We start from the raw sequence: 26,961 nt of genomic DNA on the forward strand, positions 1-26,961 counted from the left end.
TTGCGTTCCTTACGCCGCCACGCCGAGACGTTAAGAAGGAATCCTTCCCTTCCTCTCGGCAGGCTCGCGCATAGCTCTGCTATTTTTTCACCGCTACCAGGGGGCACTGCGTAAGGTACTGCGAGATTGCTGCGCAGCTGTCAGAGGACCCCTCGGAAGCGCGGCTCCGAGGTACGAGCCTCGTGTTTCTGTTTGGCTCTTTCCAAGACGAGTGTAGCCGATGCTCGGAGCAGGCAGGCAGCCGTCTGGTTGGCAGTCTTCCAGCACGGACCCGCGAAGCCGGCTTCTTCTTCCGGACTTGGGGGAGCAGTCGCGCGACGAGGAGGTAAAGCAGAGGCAGTCAAATGCAAAAAGAAGGGGGTGGTTTAGCGCCTACCATAGCACGGCGGCACCTTGGAGGTCTTTAACGCCTCCTGAAGGAGTCGCGACCGACGCGTGGTTTGCGCCGTTTTGAAATAGAAAAGGCGCCCGCGCGGCGTTCGGGGTGTATACACCTTGACGCGCCGAGGCGGTGTGCGATGTAAATCAACGCTTTGTTTGCCGCACTGACTGCCTCGTGGCGCCATAGTCGGAATGCGCATACGTCACGGTGATCCATATATTTGTCAGCCTTATCTAGAGGCATGAGAAAAAAAAATCACCGACGATTACGATACTCCCTAATGCGAAATTTGAGCACAGCTCTATACGTGTTTTCATTTCGCGACATATTGACTGGCGCGGACAATCTGTCTAGGGAGTCACGTTGCAAACGGAGCGAAGTGTGGCGGGACTGCTTCGCCAATCTGGCGATCGCGAGAGGCAGCGCGTGGGCGCGATTCGCAGCAGCAGCCGCAAACAGACCTCCGCTCATGCAGCGCTTTGTTTCCATATATGGTATCGGTGGCGTCATCGGTGAACAGACGACGCGCTCTACTCTGTCGCGACCTCGCAGCCATCGTCGCCGCCGAACCGGCGTCTTGCGCGGCACTGTGCTCTTCTTCTCACGCTTTCGCCATGCCCTCCTCCTCCGCGTTCCTCCTCGTGCTCTATCTCCGTCTTTCATCCCCCGCAGCAATCAGCGTTCGCTCTTTCCTCCTTCGCTGTGCTCGTTCGCTCGGTTACGCCGAGGACGCCGGCGCTCGCCGCAGGCAGAGCTGCGCTCTAAAAATTCCGGCAAAACCAATCTCACGATGACTGTCGACATTCACGCGACTAGCATTCCAGCAATTAAGGCACATACATTTATTTACAATAGGTAGTAAGGGATGTTGGCTTAACACACCCATGCGCTCCAGCGCCACCACAGACCACAAGCGTCTACACCTTCGGAGACAACAAAGAAACTTTAATCAAACGCGGCCTCCTAACCGCAGCCGGTATTGTCCCCCTGGCACTGTATAATGGGGCTTCGGCATATCTGACTTCGAATAAACTATTTCAGGTGCCCATTTCAGATGTAAAACTTTAATTTGCATTGTCAGCTAGAATGGGCGCGTTCTCACTTTTAGGAGTAGGACATGTACCTCTCTCTCTCTCTCCCTTTTTCTTTTTTGCGAGTGAAAGCGCTGTTTCTTGGCTAGATAGCTGGAAGGAGCAGCAATCAATAGTGGGCGAGGTAGGCTAAGAATGCTAATCGCATTAAAAAGCAGAACACTTGCTGAGCCTGGGAACGCTTCCATGATTTCAAATGTGCTACAAGTGCTCGCGACCAATGTAGGGTTGTACTGCTTTAATGGCCGCAAGCGGTAACCGGGCCGACATTCGACTTTTAGGTGCGAAGCACCTTATGCGCTCGTGCTGTCGGCGTCTCCTGTCGTCGTCGTCACGGTAAAGCAAGCGGTTCATGCTCGCGCTCGGCACGCGCTCGTGCCACTGCTCCCGCGTTCTTCGTCGTCTTCCACAGCTGGCTGCGTTGCCGCTTACCATACCAGCGTAGAATTTCACTTCTCTTCTGTCGTCGTAGTGGGGAGGCCGCGTTTACGGGGTTATGAGCCATTGCTTTAGGCAGTATGAGCCCATTAGCGATACATCACTGCATGCTTCGCACCTCCCCAGGTTTCACGTTAGTGGAGCTGCATTTCGTTCAATGAGTCATTTGACACTTACGCATAAAATTTAATTCACCGCTGAAACCGAGTCTACGAACCCACGGGATTGACCCAGCGATAAACACCGGGGCCGCACGTTTCAGCTTCGCTGGTTAACCATCTTCACGGAGTGGAAGGCCGACGAATGTTTTCGCTAACTCGCACCTCGTGAACTTTTGCCACTGCCTGTACATAGTGCGTGTGCGCGTGCGTGCGTGCGTGCGTGCACGTGTGAAGAAGGCGGGGTCCGGAAGCTTCTTTCGAATGTTCCTGACGACAGCGCCGTTGTTTGTAAAACATCTGAGCTGTGTGTGTCCGGTGGAAGTCTTCAATGCTTACACCGTTACAAAGGGGGGCGGATGGCGTACATGGGACAAGATGCAGCCTCCAAAATAACGCCACACGGTCGACAACAACGTTTATTTTCATCACGGCTGTGAGGTGACCATGCTTAGTTGAAAGCCGCAAGGGTAACGTCGCGCTTAGAATAAAGTTTCAAGGCACGATGCGTCCTCCAGCTATAAGGCTGCCAGAAGGAGCACTTGTCGCGACAATAAGCCTGTCCAGCAGGCAGCAACCCCTTCATATCGGCGAAATACAGCTGTACTGCCCCAGACACGCATCGGGCGTGTCTCGTTCGGCAAGTACGCAACAATATATCTTAGGAAAGGAAAAAAAGAAAGTTCTGTCATGGCATCTATTTCTCAGTGAGGCAACGAAACGCACATCACAACCCAGACGAGAGGTGATACGAGCACGGTAGGTTTCTCGAAGGTATGAGAAGCAACAAAAGTGTTTGAGTGCCCTTTAACTGTCTGGTACAGTAGCCGTCGACAACAGCAACACCGACCGCGAAAGACGTCAAGTATCGGAGCGCATTGAACGTCCGACGCTGCAGACACTGATTGGTCAATGCCAGAGGGCAGGCGTGTCTGACTATTGCTCCCTTTGGCACCCCTCGATCCATCCGGTAGGTGCATCTGATGGGCTTGATGCATGGCGCCGAAGACATCAAGTTTCAAAACCAGCACTGTGCGCTTTCTCATACGAAGCAGTGTTCTGGATCAATCGATCTCGCACTTTCACTTGGCCGCCCGTATACTGAGTCCCATGCATTTCATCACTGCTCAAGAACACGTCCGGGTCATCTACGAAACAAAACAAAACAAAAATGAATGACTAGACTCCGGACAAGCGTTGCACCACGGCCTTGCCGATCACGCCGTTCCTGGCCGAACTGCCGTTGGTGGCGCCGCCAGCGTTCGCATTAACCGCCTTGAAGCAGCACTTGCAAGCGTGCCTCCGGCACCAGATGACCTTGCGGTGCGCCCTCGCCACTAGCGCCACGTCACCCCACGTCGGTCCGAAGGCGTAGCCCCAGTCCAGCAGCCCGGAGTCCCTCGGGTCTCCGGGCTTGGCCCACAGGGCCAAGGAGTCCGCCTCGGTCGTGTACTTGTGGTTGATCCTGGAACGAGAGACGCCGCCCATCCGGGCAAGGGTGCCGGTGACGTGGACGTCGTCGACCCAGAAGTAAGGGCGGTACTGGGCCTCGGTCGCCATGGCCCGGACGGCGGCCATGTCGGCCAGGTAGGCCCAGCCGGAACAGTAGTCCTCGAAGAAGGAGCCCGGGTACTCGCTCTCCGCGACCTTCCACTTGCTGCCTGCAGGGTCAGGGTCAGTGAACAGAGACGGTGAGAAATCTTGTGGGAGCCAAGAGACAATAAGGCCAAGGAAAACCTAGGGGCAATTAACTGTGCTTTCCAAGTGATAGCCGGGCTGACTCGCCTAGTCGTTTGGTGTCCGTCGGACACCGTCGCAGAAGTCCCAGAGTGATTTGCGGGGAGCTTATAACGAAATATGCAAGGCTTGACAAAATGGCGCCAGAAGTTGTGACGACGCAGCGTATTTGGGCGCGAGAGACTTTATGAACTCATTCCATGCTCTCTGGTTGCATTCTAAAAGCTATAAAAATAGAAGAAAAAAATTTTAGGGCTCAAAACACGTGGCCTCTTTCTGCAGTGCCCCCGGCGCTTCACGGCTTCAGGTACATAGTTCTAACTAAAATACACATATAGCTTCACCTGCAATTCACAGAATGAACATAACGACCTAATGGTTCAGTGCATGGCTATCGTTCTGCTGCTGAGCACGAGGTCTCGGGTTCGATTCCCGGGGGCCGCATTTCGATGGCGACGAAGTGCAAGAACGCTTGCGTGCTTCAGGTCGGGTGGTCAAAATTAATCCGGGCCCCCTCTATAACGGTGCCCCGCATAACCCGCTGTGCACTTTCAAATTTTAGCAACAGCCTTATACGGCGGAAATGCCAAGTGCAGCGTGACAAAGTCCGGACGTACTTGAAACGCTCTGGCCATCGCGCCCATTGATCTACGCGCAAAACGCGAAGGATAGCACGAGCACAAAAACCAAAAGTTCATTTTGTTTAAATTTTGTTCACTTCATTTGTCCCCAAGGCTAAAATGTATATGCAATTTATTATGTGCTGGCAGGACAGAGATAGGAAGAGAGCGGTGTGGATCAGAGAGAAAACTGGGATAGCCGATATTATAGTGGACATTAAGAGGGGAAAAATGGAGCTGGGCAGGCCATGTAATGCGTAGGATGGATAACCGGTGGAGCATTAGAGTTACAGAATGGGTGCCAAGAGAAGGAAAGCGCAGTCGAGGACGGCAGAAAACTAGGTGGGGTGATGAAGTTAGAAAATTTGCAGGCACAAGTAGGAATCAGCTAGCGCAATACAGGGCTAATTGGAGATCGCAGGGAGAGGCCTTCGTCCTGCAGTGGACATAAATATAGGCTGATGATGATGTGCCGGCAACTACAGATTGTTGGCTACCACTCCGGATACATAGGTCTGCACTTTTTGATAACGAAGTTAACACTAACCAGATGATTTATTAACTTAATGATTGACTGATTGATTGATTGATTCGATTGTTTCAGGTATGCACCCAGCGAATCTCGTATAGGGACGTCCAGCGGCAACCAGGAGATCTACTGCGATTGGTAAGCTGCATACGTATGTATGGGGCATGGTTAGCCCCTCTGTGAATCCTCACCCACGCTCCTGGAGATGGGCATCTGCTTCTGGACGTAGCAAAAGAGCACGTTGGGCTTCAATGACGCCGCCGCCGCCACCTTGTCCAGTATGGCGGCCAGCTGGAAGACGTGCACGAAGATGTCGTCGTCCATCTTGAGCACCATGGCGACAGAACCGCATCGAGTCGAGGCCCATCGCAGTGCCATCACGTGCTTGTACGTCAGGTTGCGGTACGAGTCCACGAAGTTTCCCTGGACCGTGTCGCCGTACCTGAAACGATTAGGGGAAATTAGGGGAGCGCGCCTTGATGTTGAGTCAAGTAACTATATAGTCCCGCGCGGTTATGAGCCAACGAACAGGCTTAAGCACTAAAAGCAGTAGGATCATCGTCAGGCAGTTCGGATATACCCCAAACTCGCCTATAATTTAAACACATACAGTAGAACCGGGATGTGTCGAATCCGAAGGGGATCACACAATAAGTTCGATATATAGGTAATTCGATATATAAAATAAAGATGCTGTACAAAAAATTTTCAAGGGGATTTTACTGCTGTTCGTTATACAAAATACTTCGTCATGTGTGGGTTCGATATATCAGGGTTCATCTGTATTTATGATGCGGTAGCCGGTAGTGGAGAAAAGAATCAAGGAAGGAATCCATCCATTCATGGTAAACACAAATACGCTTAAAAGGCAGTAATGTTTACATTTTGCCTTGACTTGCAGTAATTTTGCATTGCTTCGTGGCTGTCTTTAGCGTGACTAGGAATGATATTCTCCATTCCTAGTCATAAATAAGGAACTATAGCTATGTAACGAGAAAGATAACTCTCCTCAACGCTGCGCTCTCGACATGCGAGCAGCTTTACGGCGCTGGCAGCGGATGTCCCGAGTTGGATGTCTAATGCTCTTGGAGCATGTATCCTATCATGCAGGTTAACTGCGGCGGGTGCAAAGTTCAGGCGAGCCGACATGGTCGTGGCTTCACGTGCGCTCTCCTCCCTCGCGTTTAGTCGTGGAGGTGACGTAATCTCGAGTTTCGGAGATGTGTCGTTGAAGCGAGAGGAAGACGAAGCGTTCGTTTCCCTCTGTCTATACACTCTTTGTGAGCGCGTCGTCCCACTGCGAGCAACACTGGAGTGTTTAAGCGTGTCCGGTATTGGGTTAAACGCAACCGGACTGGGTATTTTACCGGATGAGCGGAGGCGCAAACCTGAACGGCCTGTACGGTGCCAGACACCTGGTGGTGCAGAGCTCAATCAGACAAATACAGAGGTAATATTGCAGTAACCAAGTGTATTTTACTTCGTTGCTGGTGCAAATTTTCGGCAGCGGTGCAATCGTGGTGCAAACAAGCGCGGAGAAGTCAAGGTTCTTCAAGTCAGGAGCTGTTTTTCTGACGGCATACATAATACGAATCCGGAGTATACCCGAGTTTCACACGCAGAAAAAACATCGCGGCATACAGTGTGCATGTATATATCCAAAACAATAAAATTGGTTTGGTGATCGTTTACTACGGCGAATTGGTTTGCAAGCCCCGCTTATTCGACGGCAGTCGAGTTCAGGACATAGCATGCAGTGACGGTCGCATTCAAACACGCGCGCGGCAAGAAACTATAGAAGCTCCTCAAAGACGTAGACTATACCCCTTTTCTATATTTATACCATAAGGTTAGCTCACAGCCTTCATGACATTGACGCTGAAGCTCCTGTCGCAGACGACAAGAGAAGTTCCGCGGTGCAGACGACGCCGTGCAGAAGACATGCCGGCGTCGTCTGCTATCTGCTGCAGACGCCATCGTTGGACAACGGGGCGATCGCGCAAATGCTTGACAGCACGACAAGGTCCGGAGCGATACACCGCGGAAGTACAGGATGGGACCACACAGAGTGCATCTTTGATAACTTTCATTTTATTTTCTTCCTAGCCATTCGTACATGTTCAGGTTCTCCAGACATATTAACATATTCTGTTGTTCTTAGTGCCGAGCGCAGGCTTCGCTATATACCAGGCGTGTTTTTCTTGTCAAGACTGTCACTGTCTAGGCCCGTGGTATTTCTGCAGGCAGGCTACGTGGTTATGCGGACATTCGCATCCAGCAAAATCTCACTGATATAATTTCACAAATTACCTAAATGTGCTAATTAACATTTTAACTACTAACTTTAGAACACATGCTGCAAATTGTAAAATTGAAGTAGCGCAGTAGTGAAGTCACGTCTAGATAACAGAAATTCTAAGACTAGTGCCACTATCGAGATATGAGACATTAAAATGTGCAAAAAATACATTGGCGTTCCCATTAATTGTTTCCAGAAAGCATTCCATCTAGCAGCTCAGGGCAATATTAACAGGAACGCCGATGGCTTCTTTAGTAGTCTTTTCGGACGGGTATCTCGAAAGTTGTGTTAATCTCAGAATTTCTAGTAAATAGGCAGGATTTCACTACTCCTTGTTTTGAATTTCGCTATTGCAACATGGTGCCCTATAAAGTGATAAATTAACAAACTATTACACCATTTTAGGCAATTAGCAATGTCACTGTTGAATTTCTTATTTCTGGTAATAATGTCCGCCTAACCACATAACATATCATGCGAAAACGGCAGATGTCTAGATATTATTTTTTTTTCGCATAGGAAAGAGCACCTCATGTTCTGTTTGCTGCGAGCTTTGTTTCCAAACAATCTTCATATCGCAGAAAGTTCAGCCCTGTTGAACTGACTGCGATCAGGCTCATGTGCAAATATGGATGCTGCATATGATGCTGCATACATGAAAAAAAAAAAAGAAAGAAAACTGATACGTGGACGCGGCAATTCGGCAAGATAGCGGCTAGACCGATAGGCCCGAATAACTGAAATGGCACCGCGAACGGTGTATACACATTAATCCCGCCACAGGTTAATTAATTATCCGTGGAAACCTGTTAGGCCTAGCAGACTCCCAAAGAAGAAGAGTATACTGGTTAGGGCTAGTTAGTAACAATTCATGATAAATGTTATTTGCGCACCACTTGAAACGAGGACTAGGAAATACGGAATTAAAACCAGCTGAAAGTTTGCGCTTGTGTCGGTCGTTTCCTATACTCCTCGTTTCAAGTGGTGCGCAAATAACATTTATCACCAAAGAAGAATTACGGCGACCGAGTTTGACTATAATTTATAGTGTAAAAGAGACCCCCATCTCCCCCAGGCACTGAACTGACCTGCGGTTCTCGCGTTCCATCCGGTCTTCGAGCGCCGGGTCCTCGGGCGTCCTGGCCAGCATGAAGACGACCCTGAGCGTCACATTGCTAGGCCATCCGGTGCCGCTGGCGCCCCACGTGCTGCGGATGACGTCACGCTCGGCAAAGTGCGCCGCGGCCGAGTGGACGAGAACCAGCAGCGTGTCGCGACCCGAGGTTCCGCACGGTGGCGAGTCCAGTAGGTAGGTGAAGTTGGCCAGGTCGATCAGCCCCATCGACTCGGGGGTCTCCGCGTCGTCGTCCTTCGCCAGCCGCCTGTCGGCGTAGCGCAGTCGGGGACACGGAATTGGGTCGTGTACGCACGACTGCACGCTACGCTGTTTGGGTTTGAATTGACGAGGCGTCTGTCGCAACGTCCCGGGCGAAGTCTTCAGCAGAACGTAGTAGAGACCCAACACGGCGACGGTCGCCAACAAGGCGCTGGGCTTCAACTTTCCGATCCAGAAGCGAGCCATGCTGGATCGCACCGTTAGTTATATAGTCCAACGCTGCGCTATACAGCAGTTTTTAAACTTCTCTCAAAACTTTCCAGTAGAGGTCGACTTGTACGAATGAGGAAAACAGATGGGCGACTGTCATTATATAACAAGAAGGATCTACAGGGCTTGAAATTTGCCGTCAAGACGCGGGCCGCGCTGAATTTCACCGTTAGCACGCACACTCATTTACAACACTCGACCACTGTGTAGAGCACTGCGAGTTACGACTTGTTCGAGAAATTCCGGAAAAAAAGGGAAACACTTATAGGTCAGCGAAATTTTTCGATCCCGCGATGCGAACTTGTACCGCAGAGTATAGTATTATACTACCACGAACAGTTTGACTTCGCAAGACCTTTCAGACAAGGTCAAGTACACGAAGAAAGCGACAGATGGGGTCTATATACGGAATGTGGCTTGGTCAGCACACCAGCGGTTGCTATCGAGGACGTGGGTTTCAACCGGCGGCACGTCGGCCATGCCAGATTGTACTGGACATCCCCGTAACCTCTCACGCCCATCGAAGACCTAGATATTTTGTAGAAAGGTCCACTTAGGCCTGCAGAAGGGCGGCTAATGGTGCATTCATTCTTTTACTCGTTGAAAGACAAGCTACTAAGAAATATTCATTAATTTTGTGTAAAATATATTCATGGACGTTTTCGCGAAAAGTGTAGAACGCTATAGAGTACTCACTGACACACCACGGTCTGCTTCTGAAATTCATGAACAGCAGCCACCGGACGCGTGATCGGTGTTCACGCGTTTTTCGACGACAGGAAAAAATGACGTTGCTTCGAAACCGCTGTTCTCTGACCGCGGAATTGATTGCGCAAAGGTGGGTTTCATTCCGTTACCAGGGTGCGATATATGCGTCCCTTGGTGTGAAGTTGACGGCCCGTCGGGATGTCAGCCAACTACACCGCCACGGTGGGAATATTCCTTATGTGGATCATTACTGCGTTGATTAAAAGTGTGTCCATGAATGGCTGACATATGGTCAGTTGAAATGAAAAACCATACAGCCAATTGCGAACGTTACGTAGTCTTAAGGTGCAATCAGCGCACACGACTTTCAGCCCGCTGTCTATACACAGTACGTTCATAGAAAGACAAGCTACTAAGAAGTATTGATTAATCTTGAGTAATATATATTCAATCAGCGTTAGCAGGACGCCTTTCAACGGCGTCTCCCTGTTCACTGTTTTACAGCTGTATCACTCTTTAGCGTCTCTAGCTATATGCTCTTTAGCAGCTATATATCGACATGTTTCGACGACTGAGACGTCAACACATTAATTAATGGGAGAACGAAGATGACTTTCCGGCTTCCCTCGACCTTGGAAACCAGCCTCCACGTTTTCGCAATCCTTCGCCGACATAGAAGTCGTGTCGTGACTGATCACCGCTAAACATGGGTCTGGTTCTCTTCCTCGTTACCCGGCGAGATAATGGCAAGCGGTAATCTCACAACGGCTTAGGCAACGAGCTTTTAGTAGGAAACGGATCAGTTGGCATTTACCAATGTATGACCCATGAATATGTCGTTATCGGGTATCAAAATAAGGGTGTCGAACGAACGTACACCTAATTTGCATGCCTATAAGCAACTGAGAGCCACTCGTGTATCTACGACTACGACTACAGCACTTCTGTCATTCGACGAGTCTACTTGTCCATGATGGAAGACTTAGTAGCCACCAGTAGTGAGCTGCGTGGAGGCGATCATTCAAAATTCGCATTTTCGATTTTCATTCCAAGTCGAATCGAAACGCCGCACCCAGAAGAACGCAAACTGACCCTCCAGAAACGTGCACCAGGCAGGACATTGTACAACGCACAGTTTCAGCGACGTAGTTGCCGAATCATGCTGCTGGAACTTTTTTCACAGAAACATTGAGGTATACAGATTGTCCCGCGCGCACCCCACAGGCCTGCAGGGACGTTACGTACCGGAGTCACCGTTCAGCAGCTAGCCCGGTCTTCGAAGCTGGGACAGCATCCATCCGCATCTGGCGATCGCGTCACACATAGCGTCCTCCTTCAAACGACGGCCACTTCTCGAAAGCACACACACACACTCACGCTCGCGCGCGCTGTCGTGCGGAATACGTACTTACACGACTCCCAGCGAAAGGGGCCTTGGGCTGCCGCCCGTTGAAGTACACGCGTCGAAGGAGAAAGCCCACGCAGATTTTTGCACGCCGGTGGCGGCTGCCGGCCGCGCGTGGGCTTGGTCTAGCTGGCCCACCTGTTATATATCCCACCCGGGCACGGCCAAACGAGCCACACGTTGAAAACGAGCCCGTCGTTGATGCCGATTTAGCTGCTCACTGCGACGACTCGCAGTACTTTACGTCGGCTCCGCCGGGGGTCCGGAAGTCGCAGCGGGGCGTATAACCGATGAACTGCGGGAGACCGAGGGGCGCGGTTCGGCACGGCCCCCTCCTTCCGTCAAGCGTCGACCACGACGAGGTTCAGGAAATAAAGACGAAAAAATAACCGGGCATGCATGAACATCAGCAACAGCAGAAGAAGCAGACGATGGCAGCGGTGCTCGCTTCGGCAGCAGACGACGCGCGATGTAGCCCGGAGCAGACGATACCTACTAACTACATTCAGAACCGCGCTTCGCTCGCTAGCTCGCGCACGACTATTAGCAACGGTCGGGTTTGGTTTCTCCTCCACCGCACGCCGACATTACGCGACGTGCATCCGCCTCTCGGATAGCATTAATCTCGCCGCCGCCGCAGGTGTCAAAGGTGCCACGCCTCTTCTGTACTGCTATATACCGGCGGCATCGGGAAAGGGTGGGCGACGCACGCACGTACGGCGAGAGCGCGCGCGCGCTGCTACTTACTACATACATGGTACTGTTGGCGCCGTTCCAAGCGTGGAGCAGACGACAGCGACGTAGCGCGTGTAGCAGACGACGCGCGTGAGCGCGTGCGGTTGGGCGAGGTCGGTAGTAGACAGATGATGGGCACCAAGGACGAGGCGGAGGGAACAGGAAAGTGGCGCCATCTATCGGTAAGTTGGCGCGGTTAGGACGCGTGACTTGCTAGAGCGTTGAAAACCACGTGGTTGATACCGGTCACCCTCATACCGGCTTCACTTCCTAGCACGGTGTAAGAATAAGCTTCCTAACGACATCAGGTGCCATATTTCAAGCGTATGAAATTCTCATATACGAGACAGAAAGAGAAAGGAAAAAAGAAGGAAAGGAGGCAATGAAGAAATAAAAAACGGGAAAAAATATAGAGAGAGAGAGAATGAGTAGAAAACGAAAACTAGGAGAAACTACGAACAATGATCTTCACATATCAGTGGCGGTAAATACAGCAATTGAGCTGCAGCGGACTGTAAGAACTAACCATGGACACCAACACTGGCGAATTCGGTGCGAGTTCATAGCCGTTTCCAGACATTCAAAAAACTGATGCTTCTCATTTCTGCAGCGTAATGAATTCCTGCCAGAAAATCCGAAACTGAGCTGCCGAAGAGCAACTAAGCCGACACCTCTGAGTGACGTCCCTGAAGTAGAGGACAACTCTGATCGAGTGACCTATGTGACTGTATATGCACCATTGTTGGGCGAATATAAAATGGGTAACGCTCGCTTCATGCTTGCTGCAGAAAATTAACAGCATCTGCTTTTCGCAGGTGCGGAAATGGTTATGAACTCCTTAGATAACGGGCTTCAAATGTTGCATTAACATCTATCATCTGACTGTTTTGGTCAAAAGTTGCATAATTACTTGTCTAATGACTAACTCTAGTTGTTTTAAGATGTATACTTCTTTGTCGAAGGCAAACCCATGGAAATATATTTAATTAATTATATAGTGTTTATGTACGTACATACCGTACTTTTCCCGCCGGGATAAAGCACGCCTCCCACTACTACTAGTCAGGCCTCTATAAAACGAACACGGACGTAACAACTTATTTGATATAACAAAATAAATATAAAATACTCGCAGATATCTGCATGTATCGAATCCACGCTTATAATGAATATCGGATATAACGAAAATATTTCCACGTCTTACGAGACGTTGTAACGATGAGGCTCGACAGTACTACTATTATTACTACTTGACAAGGGAACTCGCAAGTGTAGCTTATGTGCCCGCCTATAATTATTATTCCTTGTCCTTATTAAAGGAACATGGGCCCTTTGGGTGCCGGTTGTATTTCCGATGTGCAACAAATTCAATTTCTAACACATTAGCAGGCATTTAATTCAAGTGCTATTTATTCGCAATATTTTGCTGGACATTTTACATTTTTTCAAAGGGGTCCTGAGCAAAGTCCGCGGATAGCACACGCTAATGTGAACATCTCAGCCAAGCTTTGCAGTCGTACGCGGCGCGTGGAGCTCGCAAGCGGAGCGTGACTACGGTGTCAAAGAAAAATTATTATAAATATTAAAATAAACTATACCATTTTATGATAGGAAGAGTAATTTTGACTTTCGTGGTTTTGCGTTTAATTACAATTGAGAGATTATTCTATTAGCAGCAAGCGATTTGTTGCGCCTAATTTTGATTAACCAACTTGACGTGCCTTCACCAGCCAAGCTAATCCATGTTAGGCCTACGAGCGATGAAATCGACAATCGAATTCGGAATCAGCGGCGTCTAATGAATCAATCTTCATTACACACGTTAGTTGAGAGAAAGCGATAACCGCAGTCACTTCTGCTAGCGTACGAACTTCACGCGTTACCAAGAATCAAGCCGAGTTTGGTACTCGGAGAGCCGTCGCTTCGATGGGTGCCGCCATGTTTGTTGACGCAAAGCTTTTGGGGCTGCTTTTGGGGCTCCCGCTAAATCGGTGAAATAGCGTGCCCAACGCAAAACCCAAACGCAGTTAGCGTCTCGCGCATGCGCAGTGGTGTCGACGCTATTTCTTTGGGGCCCTATTCTAAAACTCCCTAATGTGAAGTTGTGAACATCTCAGCCAAGCTTTGCAGTCGTACGCGGCGCGTGGAGCTCGCAAGCGGAGCGTGAAGACACCTTTTTCTCAAACGCTCTCTGTTCAACTGAAGTCTGCTCCTCAGTCTTTTCTGGACGCTTTATTTGGTAATACAGCTGATTCCCATACGCGGCTCCTATTGGCCAACAGCTGACGAATCAAGGAGGGTGTTTGCATCAATCCGCTTCTTCATACAGTTACTGTGCATATTTATTGACGCAGTTTAATAAACAGGCTGAAGTAAGAGACAATAAATAAATAAATAAATAAATAATAAATAAATAAATAAATAAATAAATAAATAAATAAATTTTATTTTCACCAAGACAGAAAATTTACGATGAAAAAAAAGGTGACCGGGATAAAAGCTGCCTAATGACAGCTTGCAAGTCATAATAATTACGTACTTCCGGAAGAGCCGACTATCGTCTGCTCAAGCTCGGCCGCGGCCACCCGCGTAGGAACTAAACACTGACCAGGCCGCTTATTGGTGTCGTAGCCGTTAGGTCTCACTAATTTCGACTGGCTTTGAACCCTCAACTAGCCTCGAACCACGCGAAACATAAAGTCAGACCACACGCATGCTTGCCAGCGCGCGTTCACTGCTGGCCGCTCCTGGTTAGGAGCCTTGGCAGACTTTGCTTCGTATTGAACTATTGATAGCTCTTCAAAATGCGCAATTTGCATGTGGCTACTATCCGTCGGTCAAGCTGGTGAGGGACAAAGCCGGTCCGCACCACGTAGCACGGCCAGACTAAAGCATATATGAGCGCGAGCGCGACCTGTCGTGCACAAAGCAAACGCCGCGCATACGTAGCAGTTGCATGTAGTGTGCTAGGCCCTTTGCTATTTCTATTGTATATTAATGATATTGTTGATGTTGTTCACCCTGGTGTAGAAATTAGATTATTTGCTGATGATTGTGTCCTGTTTAAAGAAAGTATTTGCACTAACGATTACAAAGACCTCAACACTAGTCTGGGTAATGTACACCCGTGAGCAAAAGTATGCGGACGAGGGATTGCGCGAAAAAGCCGATTTTTTCAACTGCCTGCGAATGAACCTTGAAATTAAAGACTGCAGTCTAAACTTGGCATTGCGAACTTTCCAGTGTACTCGTAAATTTCAGTTTAGGCGTGTCAATTAAGAAGAAATTCAGTTTTTTCGGCGACCCTGTGGTCCGTATACTTTTGCTCACGGGTGTACATGAATGGTGTAAACAATGGGAAATGTCACTAAACATAAGCAAATGTGTCTGCCTTCCAGTAACTCGGAAAAAGAATCCACTTTCGTATACTTACTTATTAGGTCTTTACTATTACAACAGGTAAGTTGTTACAAATATCTCGGTGTGACACTGACTTCTAACCTATCTCGGAATCTTCATATTGACAATGTTTGCTCATCTGCCTTTCGCAAGCTATGTGTCATGAAACATAAACTTAGAACTGCTCCTACTAATGTTAAACTCCTCTGTTACACCGCTCTTGTGCGGTGTAACAGAGGAGTCGAATAAAAAATTAGATTAGAATTTCTTTCCCAACTTTTGAATAGCAAGCTAGCTTTAGATCTATCACCGTATTTGTCACCCTTAACTAGCAGACCCACCCGACACCACCAACAAAACGCGCTCGACTCCATATTTTGCTCGCACTGACCTGCTGAAATTTTCTCATTTTCCAAGGACCATACATGATTGGAACTGCCTTACTAAGGCAAGTGATCAGATTGTGAATTACCATTTTGAGCCTGCATCGGTATTGTTCTTTTGTTGCTATTTCTTTTGATTTTTGCTGCTTTGTTTGTATTTGTATTGACCACCCTGCTTGGACCTTGAGTGCGCAGTATTGAATAAATAAATAAAATGTAACTGCGGTTGGCTACGTAGCGTAGATACCGCGGCTGCCGCGAAGAGTCCACTGGCTGAGCGCACTGAGGCACGCCGAGGACAACCGCGCTTGGCTACGTTTGGCGTGTTGTAGCCGTCAAAATCGTAAGTAGCGGCGTCTACGTGAACATCCAAAATCAAACTTGAAATGCGCGCCACGGTGACGTTCAGTAGGCGGAGCGTTGTGGGCACGCCCCGCTCCGCCGTAGCCTTCGTAGTGCAAGGCATTGAAGCAAGGGCGGAAGCACCGCTTTAGGTGACGTTTGATTGCCAGTAACTCTGCTTCTGCTGAACCAAGGTGTAAGAAATATAGGTGTTGACACTCGATCGCCGCCCGCCGCGGCGGAGAGCGCGGACAGATAGTGTTCGCTGTTAGGGAGCCTACATGCAACGCCAAAGAGCGTTTGAATGTAGGCTCCCTAGTTCGCTGTAGCCACGCCGCATCGTCCCCTGAGCCGCAGCGCCCCTCACTTAGCTGCGGCCGGCGCATGTGCTACAGCCACGGTGTCACGGCCACCTGGATCGGCGGCGCGCGGCCCCGCCGCGCGCGCCGATCCAGGCGGCCGTGACAGTGTAGCCACAGAACACCCATATGGTGTAGCTGTGGCTCCCATGTGTAGGGTAGCAAACCGGTTGTGCTGAACTGGTTAACCTCCCTGCCTTTCCTTCTCCACTCTTTCCTGCCTTCCTTGTGGCACATGCGGCGGCCGCAGCTGCGTGGCGGGCGCTGCGGCTCAGGGGCCGATGGGGCGTGGCTAGAGCGAACACGATCTGTCCACGCCGTTGGGCGGAGTGTCAACACCTGAAGTATTTTTTACACCGTGCGCTGATCGCATTGAAGTATGTTTTGCGGCAAAGTATTTGTCAAATATATACTATTTTAACTTCAAATGCATTTCTCGACTTCAATAAAAAAGTGGTTGAGGGCCCCTTTAAATTTGAGAATTCAAACAAAAGTTAGGACAGGAAAATTATTTATTAAAGACGATAGTGTTTCTTGGGCTGCCTAAACGCGAAAATCTTGGTCACTCGATTCAATCGCCCGGCCAGAACCAAGCGAGCTACTAGCACTGGTGGCAAGGGGTCACACGCGTCAACATTATACAGCGCAAAGGAAACCTCAGGCCTATTTGAGGCAAAATTATATGTACATAACCGTGATCCGCAGCGTTCCTTTAAGAATACACATTGGACTGGTTTTCACGTTAGTAAATGAAAAATCAACGCGTTAGAAATGGTGTCGGAGCGACGCTACGCGTTAAAAACAAGCCGACTGAAGCCGCGGCTCTGTAGCCGGCTTAAGCCAACAGTAATAAAACGTCCCAACAGATAGCGCGAGGGCAGGGCGAACGCGGGAAATTTGAATTGAATTCAGCAAAACCTCCATTGCATCCATCATGGGAGGAGTGAGAGGGGAGGGGAAGAGCGTGAGGGGTGGGAGGCGGGAGAAGAGAGGGTGTTACGTAGCAGGGGCGGCAGAAGACTATCGTCTTTCGACGTCACTTGCAGCGAAGCAAGCAGATAAGCGGTCAATTCTTAAAATTAGGTTAATTATTGTTCCTTGGGCAACATGGCATCTTTGTCGCAGTCAATGTCCCTTGATGACACCACGTGATCAACGCCAAAGTAATTAATTGGAAGAGCTCATAAGACGTTCTCGACTTTCAGCATGATTCAATGTTCTTGAATATCTGCATCGTTTAATAAACGGGCAGACTATTTTGCGCCGGTCCGACATGTCACAGAACAAGAGACACGTGTAGCACTGACACCAGTAGTATAAGCCCCTGAATAAACTAAGTGGTGAGGATGATTGCTATTTTTATTGACGTCTCTTTTGAAACACGGCGGCGACAAACAGCCTGCTTGATCTAATCAGGTTTCAGGGCGACGCCAAACGCATGCTCCGTGTAACGGGAAACCACTGTTTGGCGAGTTCGAGAAGGTCCATGTATAAACACCCCGCATGAGGATCATGGGTAGTTTCCTCTCTCGCGGAGTGCAATATTCCGTCGCGTGTGGCCCCCTAGGATGCTCAAGAACGAGGGAGACTTCTTGACTACGTTGCTTCTCTGGGCACCTACCCAAGTAGCACTGCAATGGCGATGCTGCACCAACAAGGCTAAACATTGGCCCTACTTCCAGTGCAGCTAGGGCAGCGCGCGTCTTGAGCCTTTTGAACCCCAAGCTAGGCACCATAGCTGAGCTGCACCGTCTGGACGAATGGATGGATGGATGCTATGAGTGCCCCCTTTGGAATGGGGTGATGGGTTGCGCCACCAAGCTCTTGTTATTGCCTAATGTCCTACCTATATTAAAAAACAGAAACACACACACACACACACACACACACACACACACACACACACACACACACACACACACACACACACACACACACACACACACACACACACACACACACACACACACACACACACACACACACACACACACACACACACACACACACACACACACACACACACACACACACACACACACACACATCTCTATTGCGAACATGTTTACTTTCCCCTTTCTGTCACTGAACCCAAGGTCTTCGAGGAGGCCAGAGGTGCCTAAATCGACCGCTGGGCAGATATCTTCAAATTTTAACAATACATGCTCTATCGTTTCCCTAGCTTTACCGCAGCAAGGACATGCTTCTTCCTTGTTGTTGTATCTCGCTATATTTTGGAGTGCACACCCCCTAGCGGCAAGCGACCGCACAAGGGCGCACGCGCAATGGCGGTTTTTCGAGCTGCACAATCTCCAGGATAGGCGGCCCACATTTTTTTTAGGTTTTTTTTTAGACAATACCACCACGTCTTTGAGCGTGACCTTGCTCTGACCTTGGATTCGGCTAGGCAAAGAAATGCTTCGCATTTAAAAACGCCACTCGTACCCTGAGAGTAAGTTAGAAAATACAAAGTCACAAAAACGAGACCGGTGGCGCCGCCGCCTTGAAGTTCCCGCAACAGACCCACTGTGATGTCAGATAGTGGCCCACAGTGATGGGTAGCTTAATTCGTAAAACACTGCACGTGCAATGTGGAGGATACGGGTTCGGTCCTCGCCTGCGGCAAATTATCTTTCTGTTCCCTTCAACTGATTAGGTCTACATTTCAATTAAACATAACAATTACATTCCCCTATGTTTTCTTGGGCTTCATTTTCTACCACGTTGTATGGTTGCAACTGCACTAACGGGGGATTAACATGCATAAAGGGAGCACAAGTACGCATAAATTTCCACATTTTATGGACTGTTGGTACTGTACACTCGAGGTACCTTACACAAAGCTGCACGAGTTGACTCAAGAAAAACCAGAACGCTTAAAATCTTAAACGCGGAAAACAATTGACTTCAGATGCTTTATTGCAAGCACACATGGCTATATTAACACACCACCCTTCTGCAGCTGTAATGATGAAGATGCAATAACATATTGCAGTGATGCAGCTGCTCAGATTGAAAAAAGGGCCAATACTTGCACACACATTTAGACACGATTATGAACAGGGTGGGAAAAACTACACGGCACGTGCAAACAACACTCACATGATTCAGCAGCAAAAGACTCGCGGCAGCTCTATCATTATCACACTGCACGTTCTCACCACAGGACGAAAAAACAAAGGAACAGCATATCGACTAAAAGAGCTCACTTTTACAGTTTCTCCTAATTTCACACATGACGATGGTTTATATCACAAAAGCAAGAATGTACAAAAATATGCTTCTATTGCAGCTGATACACCGTAAAAGCACCTGTAAACACCTGAACAATGCTTATTCTGAAAGAAAACTGGTAATGTCGAAGAAGGAATTTACAATGCAACATAAACAACTGCTAACAAAAAATTTCACCCAACTGGCTGAGTATATATAGTTGTCTATGAAAAGTTAATACAACTTCAGAATACAAAGAAACAATGTGCGCAACAGCTTATCACCCCTTGCTTTATGTGCTTCACCCTCACACACAATGTTAAAACAACAAAGAAAATGAAAACTCTAACAAAACTAAAATAATGTTTCTGTAAGGGAGCCAATAAGAAATGGTTTCTTTGCAGTCTAAGCGCGAGCTCACAAATTGAATGCTATGGAAACAAACACAATGAAGTTATTAGGACATGTAACTGATGAACATTGAACGATGAAGTGACATGCAGTCCTGCAGTTCAGAAACATGGCAATAGCAAACATGCTGACTTATTTTGAACTCTTTCTTCTTATGGTAAGTCGGCGTGGCATTATTTCCTGTAGCATGAAAAAACCCTTCCAAGTTTCATCAGTCACTTTCAGAATAAACATGACTCATTGTAAGCGAAAGCAGATAATTCTTTACAAGCAACAACTGCCCACTGAATGATCACTAAGAGTAGGGATGACATGCGCCAGTTTAGTTATGACTACGTTCGTAATCTACAACACTGCATGCCACAGTCTTGCTCATCCTTGGTCACTTGCGCTGATCTTGTATTTTTGCAGCTGCGTTGATTACCATCATTAGGGCATGCTACAAGGCTGCACACCAAAGTTGCCTACCTTCTGACATCATTCCTTCGTCTTTTCCCAATTGAAACGAAGTCTCCTTAGTCTCTTCCTCGTGTGTCCCAGAAAGTTTTGTGGATAATTGTATAGATCCTACAAGGACTTAAGTTGCTTGACAAACGTGGTGCAGTACAAAAATGGTACGAGAACTTTCACGACTGACTTGACAAACATGCATTAAGGACACATTTTAAAGTACTGTTGCTTTGGACGCACACGCAAACGCAGTTAAGTCAACTTAATGCAGCCCTTGACACAGCCATTAGCACCAACCAGTTCAGTAAGCTTGACAAAGGCATTGTCTGTACACAGCTGAAACTTAGCCCCAACATTGCGCACAAGAGACCTCAAGAAGTGGTGACACGACTCACCCTGCAACACTTTTGAAGCTCCAACCACACGATGAATGTTGCATTTAACTTTTATCAAATTATGATTAAAGGTGCTCTCTCGCAATCTTCGCTTTTCGGCCTCCTCCTGAAAACGTATTATGTTTAGCCCATACATACTGCATATGAATTTACGCTAATAAACTTGAAACTTAAAACGGAATTCCTGCCACCTACTCAGTAATTCACGTTTGGTTGGAAATAATACATAAAAGGGAAAAGAAAAGCGTCCCTTTTCCATAAGTTTCCAGCCAGACTGACAAAAAAAAAAAAAAAAAAAAAAAAAAAAAAAAAAAAACTTCCTTAAAGTGTGGTCTGTCATTATCCCTGTAAAATTTGAGTTAAAATAGAGGTTACGAACTATGGCTGGGGCATGTCGTTCTTTAACAAGCACTTTTAGTGTTCTGGCAACGCTCCAACAGCTCAGTTTCCACGTCAGCTGGCTGACGTGGAAACTGAGCTGTTGGGGTGGTTCTGTACAGTGGATGCACAGTGGTTGCTGAAGCAAGTGCACTGGAGGAAATGCAGGTTGTAAGAAATTCTGAGCACTTAATAACTTATCTTTATTTTATTATATTTTGCATAAAAACATTTTCGGTATGACCAGACGCAGATTCACTGAAAAGCTTTCTTTGACTGTGAATGGAGCAGTTTGTGTACTAAATTTTGTGCAAATAAATTTCTTATCAAGTTTGCTTAGAAATGTCATTGTAGCTATCACAACATTTGGTACATGAGCTGCTCTGTTTGCATTCTAAAGAAACCTTCACTAGAGAGACTGTGACTCTAACTTTTTATCGCCAACAACTTGTGTACGTAATACAATTAAAATGACTGTGTTATGAGGTAGCCTAACTGATAAATCAGTAATCATCCTAGCCCCCTATACATGCTCTGCAGACAGAATAAGCAAAACTCGAGCATCAGACAACAAATTACAAAATCAGCACTTCTCGTCAGTTTGAGAAATGTGCACAGAATATGCAAACAAGTTGAATGTAACAAGATGGATAATCTTATTCAGTTAAACCTGCTTATAACGAACCTCCATATAACGAATTCCTGGATATAACGAAGTTTTTCTATTCCCCGCCGTTACTCTATAGAAGCACATGTATTTGAGACCTCTACAGCGAAGAAGTGACCGCAGGAGACCCCTCGAAATAACGAATTGTTCCCGCCAACAACCTAGAGATTTTGCCCCAAATTTTGCCATTTTTGCGCGAGCAGCAACCAGAAGCACCTTCTCCGCCGTGACGGAATGTGAAGCGGCGGCGTCGCGCTTGGCGCGCTCGAATTCACGGCGACTGTGAGGCGAGAGCGAGCGCACGTGTGCCGTGTGCGTGCGTGCAAGCGTGCGCGAGGCGGGCCTGCATCCCTCGACCCGGCGATCTTGCTGCCACGGGCGTGACCTTTCCCCCTCCCTTCATTCAAACCTGATCCCGCCGCTTGCTACAGCTGGCCTAGACCGCCAAGCCGGCACTCTCCTTTTCCAGTTGATGTTGCCAAAGAAAAAAAAAAAAAAAAAAACGATTTTCAATGCGCTGGCAGCGCCACTCTTTGGTTACTGCGTAAGTCTCTGCGCTTCACTTCACTAACCTGACACTAGGTGATACTATACGACGCTACGACGCCATTGTGTCGCTCGCTCTTCGTTTCCGACGCCTCGCGCTTGTGCGAAACGACACGCGTCTACGCATCCAGTACCTGGTGTGACATTCCAAGGATGAGTGCTTCGACGAAAACGGAAAACGGTTGCGCGTTACAATCGAGGGCGTGTTCGAATCGAGTAAATACAGTAAGCGTTTCTTTTTCGAATTTTCGTGCCGAATCCTGCATATCACGAAATCCTTTTTATAACGAAGTTTTTGGTTGTCAATTTCGTTATATCCAGGTTTAACTGTACAAGTGAATTAGTATATCAAGGCATTTTAATTTAATATTCATCATGGCACGAACATATTGGTGCTAAGAGAACATGAGGCGTGGTTTAATAACCACTTCAAACGAGAAGAACTGTGGCACAGGTTAAATTGAGCTCATGTCATGAATGGAAACAACCCTTGATGCATTCGTTTCATTCACAACTATCCTATAGTTAAGTCATGAACTGGCCCAGCACACCAAGGGCTACCTGTAAACATTTGGACTGATCAAATAGGAGTCCAATGGAATTCCTACCCTAAACAAAAACAAACTCTGTGGCAAGATTCTAGAAATATCCTCAGCAGCCGTGTTTCACAGCAACTATATTCTGCAATGTGACATGCAAAACGTGTTGACACAGAGCCTTTGTCCTGTGATCAACCTCTATGGCAATTTTTCTGTACAAAGCTACCATTTCTCTGCAAGTAACTTGCACATCTGCTTGGTGACAATCTTACTGGTCAAATCCCCTGAGCTGCCACGCCGTCAGGTGAAGTCAACCATTCAAAATTCCTTTCAAGACGAGGAATAGCCATCCGTGACGAGCTATCACGTCCACTTCACGCCTAAACTCTCACTCTAGTGACTACTGTCAGCACCTTAAGAGAACATCTGAACCACCCAGAAACCTCAATAGAACGACACTTCACAGTAATCACACGTAGTGTGTGACATTCAGGATGTGATGGCACAAATTCTTTAACCCCACCGAGTTTTGCCCCAGATAGAAAATTGTGGCGCCGGCATCTATGCGTATTTCATCAGCCTGTTTTCAACAAGCATGGGAGTGATGAGAAGAAACATGGCTTGGCTTGGCTTATGGCTTGGTGAGCGATATGGCACTCTCTGGCTGCTGAAATGCCTTTTTTTTACAAGAAAGCCAGTGCTATATGTTACTAATATATGTTTTATAGTGCACATACTGCGCAATATTTATCCCCAGAAATGTAGCACACGACTTTAACTGTTGCAAACTTGCAAGTTTGTCAGTATTTTTCTTGTAAATTGACGTCTGCTTATTTAATAATATTGTTCACAAATGGCAGAGCTAACACTTTGTTACAAAACTGCTTTGTGAAGGGCTGTCAAATAAAGACACATGTAATATTATGCGCAAATTCGTGGAAATCCCATGCCAATACCGAGTTACAAGAAAACTGGGAACTGAAATGAGCAGACGAGAATAAGCCTCGCAGAATCAGACAAGTTCATCAGCTATCGCAGCACGTGAGTCAACAAATGTCAATCCAGAGCCTGCGCTGCTCATCACTTCCATGGTCATTGACCAACTGCAGTGCTAGTGTTCCAACGACTCATCTCTCTATAAAACTCAACGGAAAAATCATGGCATCCAAGATCAGTCTGCGCATGCAGAAGTTCCACACTCTCAAGGTTTCACGGTTGATGACGAAACCCTATGCCTTGTCCCGTAAGTAGGGAAATGCGATGGCCCTAGGCGAGGAATGTCGCGAGCAGATGACGGAAAGCGCGCAGTTATGCCTGCTCCTGCCCAAAGAGGGTGGGCAGGCCGGCATTGTCCACGGCATCGTCTTCTACAGCCATCTTCTGAGGCCGGAACATCGGAGGCAGGTTCATAATCTGGATGGCTGCCTTGAACTGTTGACCAATGTTCTTCTACACGATGGAGGACAGGAGAGAGAGAGGAAATGTACATTGCACTAATTTAAGATACAAAAGAGAGGGACAGAGAAGGAAGCCAAACAGATAAAGAAGGCAAGACAAGAGAGCAGCTTGCAAATATAACTTCAGAAGAAATATTAACTGAAATAAAACTATGAAAAAAATATTTTTACACTGATGACATATCAGTGCTCTATCATTTAATGTAGTTTTCAGTGAGTTCCTCTTCTGCAAGGTGTTTCAGAAAATGTGCTTGAAATTCCATAAATATAGGGAAGATGAGAAGTAATCTTCTGGCTCAAATGCTAACTAGTTTAATGCCTAAAATTACTTGTCTAACTGCACCTCGAGTGATCTCGATATGCATGCTATTGTGGTAAAAGCCATCGTTAGGAAGTCTAATTATTTCATCTTCCCTATACCTAAGGAATTTCAAACACATTTTCTGAAGCACCCTGTATACGTATTGTCCTCCTTGTCGATGAGCTTCTTCACGAATACTGCCATATTGCATACTACTGAACAGTTCTGCTATGGTATTGCTGCATGCAACATGCAAGGCCATGCAAAATGTAATACCATGCTCTCCCTGTTCCTGTAGTAGACACGCTTATGTTAACCCATATATGTCCTCCAAAAGTAATTCCTCCTGGTTTCAAGATGAGGTAATCAAAATTTAACAAAATCTAGACGCCTGAGGGCTTGCCTCTCCAGACTGCCACAATGCGTGAATTTACTGACACACCAGTACAACTGATAAAATTACTTATAGAAATTATTGACTGCCAACTGCTCGCTGCCTTCGATGCACTGCTACAAAGTGTTAGCGAGAACTTGCCGACTCACCCCTATGATAGGCGAGATTAGCCTTTTGAAGAGGTCCTTCTTCTTCTTCTCGGGCAGGGCTTTCCCGTCACCTGGGGGCTGGAGCTTAGATTCAAAGGCCTGCACATCAATTTTGAGAGTTTGTGGATATCGGTGCTGGGATTGTCATGGTTGTGGACAGCAGAGGTTACAGTTTCTCTGTACTGTAAGTGGTAGAACACCTTTGCAAATGTTTTTGGCACCCAATCATTTCATCTTTACCTTATTAATAGTGCAAGGAAGATGACACAAAAGAAAACGACAGGCAACGTGCTATCTTCAAATTAAAGTTTATTCCCAACAATAAGCACTTTCTAACGGCTGTCAGAAAACGTCTAAGAAAAAAAAAAGAATGAAAAAAAGTCAAGAAGGGTGCACTCTCAAAAGACCAAAACATTGCCTATTAAATTACTGTGCCTTCAGAAAACAAGTACAAACATGAAAGCAAAAACGCACCGCAGAGCCTGCACAAAGGTGTAGACAGTATTAAGTTGATACTAGGGTTGTGCGAATTCTTGAATATCACCGAATTGAACTGAATAGTGTACGATTGAATAGCTCAATTCGCACATCAAAAAGCCGCAATTCCATTTCTTGAATATTCGATGTACTTGTTGTAGAGACCCGTGCAGTGCCTTGCGTCGTGTGTGCCACAGAGCCTCTCGTGCTCGATGCTGCCCAAGCAAGCACTTCACTTCGTTTTCAGTGCAAGAGAAGCGCTGAGCGCACCGACAGGCAGCCTGGCTGACATGGGAGCAGGCTTCGTCCCTGCAAGCGCTCCCCGATGTCAGCCTGATGCGGGAATCTTAACACCGCAATTTGCAGGAGGCTGCTGTGATGGCCTAGGCCGCCAGTAAAGGTACAGTTGAACCTCGTTAATTTCAACACGCTTAATTCGAACTTCTGGTTTATTCAAACTTTTTCCGGTGTCCCGTGAAAGTTTTGTGTATTCCAATGTTCGTCCGGATCGTACAAGGTTTGTCCAGGTCAACTGGACCGATTGAAATGATAATGTGACACGGACAGAGGGGATGGCAACAAAAGCAAGTAGATGTAGGGGGTCAACTCTCGGATTGTCTTCCAGTCACATCTGGTGTACCACAGGGCACTGTGCTAGGCCCTTTGCTCTTTCTATTGTATATTAATGATATTGTTGATGTTGTTAGCCCTGGTGTAGAAATTAGATTGTTTGCTGATGATTGTGTATTGTTAAAAAAATGTGGTTGATCCCTCTTATATAGGAATCGGTATAGAACACGAAAGTGAAACGTGTCTTCACAGAAGTAGTGTAATGTTTATTGCACATTGATATATAATGTCTATTGGTGTTTTGTGGCTAAAGCGCCCTTAGGCGTTGATGCACCCACGCTGACGCCTGGTGGCACGTCTCCTCCATCACGACTACCAACGTCGATGACCATGAGCAACCGTCGTGCATATGGAAGCTGCACTACGCTGCACACGCTAGCACAACGCGCAAGACGAAGCACGTAACTGACACACTAATACAACGCGCAAGACAAAGCACGTAACTGAATCGTCACCGAGTCAAATCAGCGCGTACAGCGCGTCGTAATTGCAGCCTCCGCGATCAACTTCAGAAACATTTTCAGAGCTAATTGCGGAGGCCACGCTCCGCTGTGCTGAGTACGGTGAACGCCACCTAGGTGGCGTTGGTAGTGCTTCTTGATGCCAGCGTCCCTTCGAATGCTGGCATCGAGGCGTCGTAGTGCTGAGACCACCGAAGCGTTCACTGTCGGTGCGCGTTAAGGCCCGACCACATTCGGCGTTTTCCCGGCGTTTCCTGGCGTTTCGTGACCCGGCGCCGCTCAGCGTCGACGCTGAGGGAGGC

At 47.6% G+C, this 26,961-nt stretch overlaps 2 protein-coding genes across 2 annotated transcripts in view; both read right to left on the reverse strand.

The window, feature by feature from the left end:
- Nucleotides 1–323: 323 nt before the first annotated feature.
- On the reverse strand, nt 324–11,668 carry LOC119457523 (acetylgalactosaminyl-O-glycosyl-glycoprotein beta-1,3-N-acetylglucosaminyltransferase). The gene is made up of 3 exons (XM_037719119.2): nt 8,343–11,668; nt 5,147–5,397; nt 324–3,730 (listed from the first exon to the last, which is right to left on the reverse strand). The coding sequence occupies exons 1-3, from the start codon at nt 8,834–8,836 to the stop codon at nt 3,249–3,251; spliced, it is 1,227 nt and encodes a 408-aa protein (XP_037575047.1). The 5' UTR covers nt 8,837–11,668; the 3' UTR covers nt 324–3,248.
- Nucleotides 11,669–19,091: 7,423 nt separating this feature from the next.
- Nucleotides 19,092–26,961, reverse strand: part of LOC119457524 (exportin-5) — a 48,510-nt gene continuing 40,640 nt past the window's right edge. The window contains exons 32-33 of the mRNA XM_037719120.2: nt 25,092–25,190; nt 19,092–24,239 (exon numbers count right to left, since the gene is read on the reverse strand). Coding sequence (XP_037575048.1) covers nt 24,099–24,239; nt 25,092–25,190 — 240 coding nt within the window. The 3' untranslated portion in view covers nt 19,092–24,098. The remainder of the gene's footprint in view (nt 24,240–25,091; nt 25,191–26,961) is intronic.

This window comes from Dermacentor silvarum, chromosome 7 (genome assembly GCF_013339745.2).
Source record: "Dermacentor silvarum isolate Dsil-2018 chromosome 7, BIME_Dsil_1.4, whole genome shotgun sequence".
In the NCBI taxonomy this organism is placed as follows: domain Eukaryota; kingdom Metazoa; phylum Arthropoda; class Arachnida; order Ixodida; family Ixodidae; genus Dermacentor; species Dermacentor silvarum.

Excerpts from the sequence above, each read along its gene's own strand:
- LOC119457523 (XM_037719119.2), bottom strand. The coding sequence starts at position 8,836 with ATGGCTCGCTTCTGGATCGGAAAGTTGAAGCCCAGCGCCTTGTTGGCG. Across the intron at positions 5,398-8,342 it reads ATGGAACGCGAGAACCGCAG|GTACGGCGACACGGTCCAGG; the intron begins GTCAGTTCAGTG and ends TAATCGTTTCAG. Across the intron at positions 3,731-5,146 it reads GCCCATCTCCAGGAGCGTGG|GCAGCAAGTGGAAGGTCGCG; the intron begins GTGAGGATTCAC and ends CTGACCCTGCAG.